Genomic DNA, 7096 nt, shown 5'->3' with positions numbered 1-7096 from the left:
AAATGTTAGATCAGATGCTCTAACAACATTGGCGGCTATTTGGAGGGCAATCAGGATGAAAAGAAACAACTTTATTTTCAGCTCAAAGACCCCGAACGCCATCCGAGCGCTAGAACGGATCAAACTACTAGCGAAATCCTGGATTGCGCTAAGCTGATGACACCTGTTTTTTTTCCCCTATTTTTTCTTCTTTTTTCCTCTTCAATGTTTTTTTTCCTTTCTATTTTACTTTACTCTTCTGTCGTTGCTTCGGAGGCCCTAACTGCTTCCAAAATGTACGCCTAATTCATTCCACTTAATGAATGAAGCAGGTAGTGCGCCACGTTTTTCTCAAAAAAAAAAAACCTACATTCTCCTTGATAAATTTTTTTCAAAAAATTTGGTTTTAAAAGATTTAAATATCCTTTACAAACTTTTTATATATTTCAAAATTTTAAATAAATTAAGCGCAAGAGACAAATGAAGTTATGAATCCTTGTGAATAATTAAATAGATTTTATATATTGAAATAGTTAAAATTTTTATATAATTAATTTAGTGTAAAATGATATGTAATATTAGCTAGTCTCTATAAAAAAATAATATAATAATTTTATTGATATAGTTAGAATTTTTGTGTTGAAACAAACAAATTAATATTTTAGGTGTTTCTAAATATTTATCAAGAAAAATATTTCCAAAAATAGAAATTTTATCATAAAAATAGATTTTCTAAAAAATATTTTCAATAGAAAGATTTTCTTAAAAAAAAATTTAACAAAAAATTCATACCCAAGTGATTCTAAAGATTTCAAATTTAAATTATACACTCAATATAAATGAATGATTCTGCACTTTCAAGTTATTATTTTTTCATATATAAAAAATAGTTTTGCAAGTCAAGATAAATCGTGGGCTATACATGTAAAAGTTGATTATCTTAATCATGATTGTCATTGTAAGAAAATACTAAGTGTATAATAATATCCTATTTAGGGGTGTAAATCTTATATCTCTATATTCGAATATTGATAAAATATTTAGATTTTATTTAAAAAAACTTTGACTAGATATTATTTAAAATATTTAGGGGTGTAAACGAAAATAATGAATGCATTTCTTCTCACGAAAAAGTTATTTTTTTAAACTTAAAAATAATTTTTCATAGTCGTTTTTGCTGAATCCAACATCACCTAAGTAATGAATTATTGAAATTTTTTTGTTTAGTAAACTATTTAAAAACTGTATATCATATCAAATAAATTTAATTTTAGATACTAAGCCCTTTTTAGGTTCGAGTATAATGGCCCCGGTGTATACAAGAGGACTAAGGGGACAACTTTTTTTTGTTTTGTTTTGTTTTGTTTTGTTTTTTAATTATTTTTTTGGTCCCCGATATGGAATAAGATGAGGATGCAGCGTCGACTATTAATTGTCTAATCCAGTTGTTTAAGATCATAACAGGTTGGAATCTTTTAGGCGCCCATTTATTTGTCCGTAATTAATTTTTAAAATTTTGGAAATAAATTTTTTTGTTAAACTAGAATTTAAATACAAATTAATTTTTAATCTTTCTTTGTTTAATAAGAAATTAATCATTTTGAGACTACAACTATCTCATTTTTATATTTATTTTTTAAAATTTTTTTACATGGCGTCGAGTTTTTTTTCTAGTTTGAGCTAATATAGTTTTCGATTTACGGTGAATTGTATTTTTTATTCTGTAATATTTAATGCTTAAATTTTAATTCAATATAAATTTAATATAAATTTTTTAGATTATTGTAATTAAGTTTCATAATTTAATATTAGTGATCGGATAATAATGTATCGCCGAGATGATAATAAAGTAGTATTATACGGCAATGGTATATTATCAAGCTTGTTCATGAGAGCGCGCGAGACAGAGGCAAGAAAGAGGCATGATCACAAGATAGAGGCGAGTTGGAGAGACAGAAAGAAAATGCTTGGAATATGAAAACAGTGGATGAGATTATATCAGCCTTTAGCTGTCAATTTAATCTCAATCATTTTTTTTTTTTTGAGAGATAGGTAGCACGCTACCCGCTTAGTTTATTTTATTTAGAAATAAGTTTAACTAGAAATGTGAATCAACTATGATTCAAATTTGAATCTCGGGTATCAACCATCAAATCTTTTGTTATTTGCTCTAAGGATATTTTTTAGTTGTAGAATGTACATCCCAGGAGTGTAGTGTACAGGTAGGGATGCAAACGGATCCGGGTTGGTGGAGCTCCCGCCCCGATCCGCCCCAACGGGGCAGTAAATGGGAGAAAATAAACGGATTCGGAGGGTAAGTTTTACGATCTGAGACGGATTCGGGGCAGGAAACGAAAAAAATTTTGATCCGACCCGAATCCGCCCCGAATCCGCCCCGCCATGATCCGCCCCAAATTCGTCCCGAATATCATTTATATTTTAAAAAAATATTTCTAAAAAATAATATATTTACAAAAAAGTTCAAAAATACAAATAAGTTATTACTCTCATTTCTAATATATTTATTTGAATTTTGTTTTGAATTATGATTGATATTTTTAATTTTTACCATTAATATTGTTAAATTATGTATATAATATTATTATAAATTATTAATTTATATTTTACAAAATATTAATAATATTATAATTTTATAAAAAATATTAGTTGGCGGGGCAGATTCGGGGCGCCGGCGGGAGGCGGATTACGAGACGGGGCAGATTATGAAATGTATCTTTTAACCCGTCACGAATTTAAGACGGAAAACAGGACGGATTTTTGCTAGTATCCGCTCCGTTTGCATCCCTATGTACAGGTAACATTCTCCCAAAATGAAATGATATGCGTGTGCGTTGATATACGGATATGATCGATCGCCATAAAAGAGGCTGGCACGTTTCTGATGTTCTCCCCACGTGTCCAGATGAGGATTTTGCCTTTCACCTTCTTCCCTCTTCCGTATTCTTTCACACCTCCCTCTCTCTCTCTCTCTCATGCGACGTGACAGGTTGAAGAGCAATTAATAACTCCTATACTTGATAAAAATCAGTCACAATTCAGTAATTCACAGAACATATTTTAATAGTTTATTCAGTTTTTTAAAATTTTAATTTTATTATTTAATTTTTTATTTTAATATTTACTTTGAGTTGATTAATAATATTTTAATTTTAAATTAATCTAATTATATTTATTACAATAAATTTATAGTTGAAAGAATTATATAAAATATACTAATTAAGTCTGCAAAAATAAACAATGTGCTGTTAATTAATTCAAATGAAACAAATTAAAAAATCGACTCACTTCTATTTTTCGAAGACATCTCATGCGGGTCGAAATCGCGACTCAGGAAACAGACGGAGAGGATGGTGTCAAATTGGGATTTAAGGCCGGGGCGAGGGTGACAGGGTTGGTAACTGAGAGAAATAAGGTTAATTTGATCAGTTTTTTAAAAATTCAGACTAAATATGTAAAATTCTAAAAATTGATTCATAGGTACAAAATTGCAAAACCAGTGAAATTTTTATGCAAAAAGGCCGAGAGTTTAGGGAGGCGTGTTTGGTTCGAAATCAAAATCGGAATCGGAATCGGAATCAAAATAAGTTGGAATCGGAATCGGAATGACTCATTATTTAATTCTGTTTGGTTCATCACCTAAATCGGAATCGGAATCGAAATAACTCATTACCTAATTTTTAAATTTTAACTCATATTTTAATTAAAAAAGTTAAAACAATAAATTTAATCCGAATAAATATCCATTCCGTTCGAATTCAACTTTCAATCCGGCTTTCTAGGCCGGATTGAAAAAAGAGGTGATTAGGGGATTCCCATTCCACTCGGAAATCAGAATCGAAATGAGACTCCTGCGTACCAAATATCCACAAACGGATTTACCCATTCCAATTCCGATTCTAGGGTGAAAAGAAGCGAACCAAACACGCCCCGCTAATTGCAGGGGCGGAGCTATTAGCTTTTTAGGCCCAATGGGCCGTATGGGCTCGGATAGGCCCATGACCTTCGCCCTCATCCCCTCTTCTCCATCGTCCTCGAACCTCAACCCACGAAACCCTAACTCTCTGTTTCTCACAACCGCGCCATTAATCGATGGTGCTCACGAGCTTCAATGGCGTTGGCGTTGGATTCGGTACGCCATTTCTTTTTTCTTTTTTTTTACCCCTCTTCAGATTTTTGTCCCCATCATTTAGTTGTTCTCACTATACGTCTTTTGATTTCTCTGCTTTCGCTCGATTCTCGCAGGTTTTGGGATTGGTTGTGGGTTTGGAGTTGGATGGGGCTTCGGAGGTTGGTTCGACTCTTTCTCACCCTTCTAAACTCTAAACCCTAAATCCGATGTAGGAATTAGAATAAATTGTATGGTGATATCGAGTGTTGGTGAAAATTTCCCGTTAAGACCGTAGTTTCCGCTTAATTACAGCTTATTACACCCTTTTTCAATTCTTTTTGGTCACACTCTTCAAACCTTATTGGATTCAGGTTCTGCAACAATCACTGCACTTCATTAATTGATGGTGGAATTGTAAGCAAAATTAGCATTTCCTTAAGTTATAATCTCACTCGCAAAATAAATGGTTTTAATGGGGAAAAAATGGAGAAAAACAGCAGCTTGAACGAGTATAGATAATCCATATCTGCATTTGTTCCTAAAGTTTTTTGATTCAAATCAAGGTCTCTATGTATTCTCCATTGAACAAAGGCTAACAATAGATAATGTAGTTATTTAAGATAATTAGAGAGAATTTCAAAGTATTGTTAATTGAACTTGACATAAAGCTACCCCTGTCGACAAAGTGTTGGGATTGTTATAGAATCTGAAGTTCTATAGAGAGTTTGGCAAAAGGATAAGCACATTGTCGATCATGAAAATATGTCTCAAATTCAGCGTAGTAATGTGTAACTAAGCCTAAAGTTATTATTCGCTGCTAGAAATAATAGGCCTGCTTTATCCGCAGCTTGACTTGTTATTTCATCTTACGACACAGTTTTTGCATATTATACCTCTATTAGACATTAGCTGGTACAGTGGTACTTGGTCCCTAGCTAAGGCCGCTGCTTTCTACTCTAATTTTTTTTCCTGAGATGACAAAGCTAGGGCAGAGAATTTTCTGGCTAAGTAGCAGTTCTTCTATGGAGTGTAATAAGCTCTTTTTTAGGAAAATAAAGGAAGACACTTCGAAGGAATGGGATATGTGGTTATAAATCATAGCATGTTGTCCAAGTTCTAGTCAATCAACAAAGTTTTGGTGGTTAATGCTCTTAAAAATATTGTAAGCACAATAATCCTCTGTGTGAAGGTTAGACATGGATTTTTTACAGCGTTTAGTTTACTCTTGTGAGGACCTATATTATATGGCCTTAGCTTCTTTAAGGGACCGGAATTTGCAGTCAGATCTTGCATAATATTTGCACTTGCATGAACTGATGTTAAACCTTTATAATTCCTATCTTTGGGATCGTGATGACTTCTCTAAGCCCATATTCTGTGATTTTATGTCAATTTCACGTCTCAATAACCAATCGAAACGAAACCTCTTCTGATAGTTGTTACCCCCTTACCAATAGAAAAGAGGGGTTGCGAGATGAGCATTATGGGCATGGCTATTTCCTTCTTTGATGTAGAACGTCATTGTAGCATACTGTTAGGCCGTACATATATGCAGATTGTCCTTCCAGGTTCCATTGGCAACTCTTGTTGATATTCCTAAGAAATTACATTTTTCTTCCCCCAGTTATGAACTGCTTTCATTGTGAACCCCTTTTTCATTAACCATCACTGAGTATTGCAGAGTCCTACAGATTATGCCCAGTATATGATATCTGAGATGATGTTTATAACCAGAAGGCTTTTGCCTTTAGGCTTCTGTATTTTCCTACTTGTGGGAATTTAATTCTCTCTCTTTCCATTGTTTCTAAAATTTGGTCTGAATGAGGTATCGGAGGCACCGAGTAAAAACTTTGCTCTCAATATTTTCTTTACAAAGAAAAAGGCCCTGTATTTATATGCATCTCATTACAATTACTTGCTCTTTCTTATTGGAGCCTCATGCAAAGAATTGGCTAGAAAGTGTTCTACCACCGTTTGATCCTTTTAACAGCTGTAAAAATATATTTCTTATCTGGATTACTACTGTTTAACTGATCAAAGTGGTAGCATACTTTTGTCAGCGAGTTTATCAATAGTTCTTGTACTCTCTTATGTTAATTGTATAAAGCTCAACGCATAAGATGTATTTTTTTTTTTTTTAAATAAAATCTTTTAGTTCATTTCTTACTGGTAATGTTTTGCTCCAGGGATGCCTCTGCAGACATTCGGTCTCGGCATAGGTATGAACTCTCCGTGCTTGTTTAAATTGGGTGATCAGGTTCCTTCGGCAAATACTGTTTAGTTTTCATAATAGTGGGATGGCGTAACAACTAATTTCAACTATCACATCATCTCCACCATTTGATGTGCCAGCTTCTTCAGCTGTCACGCCATCTCAGGACTATGCGAATCAATTGCCATATGATTCCAAGAGATGAGTGGTGGTTGAATCAACTGCCACATCACTTTTCTAATTAAAAAAACTTAACGATGTTCGACGGAGACACCAGATCATAACCAAACTTGAAGTTTAGTGCACCAATTGCAACAAATTATTTTAGTTGATCTAAGTGAAACTTTGCAAGAAGTCCAGTAAAACCAATGCTGTAAATTATCAACTTGTTATTAATCTGCTACAGTATCTGAGATGCCTTAGTTGTATACATCTGAAGGTGGAGGCTGCGGAGTCGGACTCGGCCTTGGTTGGGGATTCGGTAGTGCTTACGGGTGTCAATACCGATCTTCCAAGGTCAGGTTTCAGGGCATGGAATTCAACAAGAAAGCCGTCGAAGATAACAAGATGTTACCAGTCTCCGAAAAGCTCGCCGGAGAACCTCAATCTTCTGGCTGACATTGCCCTATTTTTAAATGTTCTTGTGGATTTCGCTTAGCTTGATGTTGTCATACACTTGAAATGAATCAGCACATTTCTCCAAAGTGATAATAAAAGTAAATGCATAGAATATTATTATGATTATGATTTCCCAATATTTCATGAAGGTAAAATGC

At 33.6% G+C, this 7096-nt stretch overlaps 1 protein-coding gene across 1 annotated transcript; it reads left to right on the top strand.

Moving 5' to 3' along the window:
- The first annotated feature begins 3982 nt into the window (after nt 1-3982).
- On the top strand, nt 3983-7064 carry LOC109705995 (protein TRIGALACTOSYLDIACYLGLYCEROL 5, chloroplastic-like). Its single transcript, XM_020226808.1, has 4 exons — nt 3983-4129; nt 4243-4287; nt 6295-6327; nt 6760-7064. The coding sequence occupies exons 1-4, from the start codon at nt 4090-4092 to the stop codon at nt 6936-6938; spliced, it is 297 nt and encodes a 98-aa protein (XP_020082397.1). The 5' UTR covers nt 3983-4089; the 3' UTR covers nt 6939-7064.
- Nucleotides 7065-7096: the final 32 nt, after the last annotated feature.

This window comes from Ananas comosus, unplaced genomic scaffold (assembly GCF_001540865.1).
Source record: "Ananas comosus cultivar F153 unplaced genomic scaffold, ASM154086v1, whole genome shotgun sequence".
Lineage (NCBI taxonomy): Eukaryota > Viridiplantae > Streptophyta > Magnoliopsida > Poales > Bromeliaceae > Ananas > Ananas comosus.
The sequence above is the reverse complement of the archived record's forward strand: the minus strand, read 5'-3'. Positions and strand labels throughout refer to the sequence as shown.

Excerpts from the sequence above, each read along its gene's own strand:
- LOC109705995 (XM_020226808.1), top strand. The coding sequence starts at position 4,090 with ATGGTGCTCACGAGCTTCAATGGCGTTGGCGTTGGATTCG. Across the intron at positions 4,130-4,242 it reads TGGCGTTGGCGTTGGATTCG|GTTTTGGGATTGGTTGTGGG; the intron begins GTACGCCATTTC and ends CGATTCTCGCAG. Across the intron at positions 6,328-6,759 it reads GACATTCGGTCTCGGCATAG|GTGGAGGCTGCGGAGTCGGA; the intron begins GTATGAACTCTC and ends ATACATCTGAAG.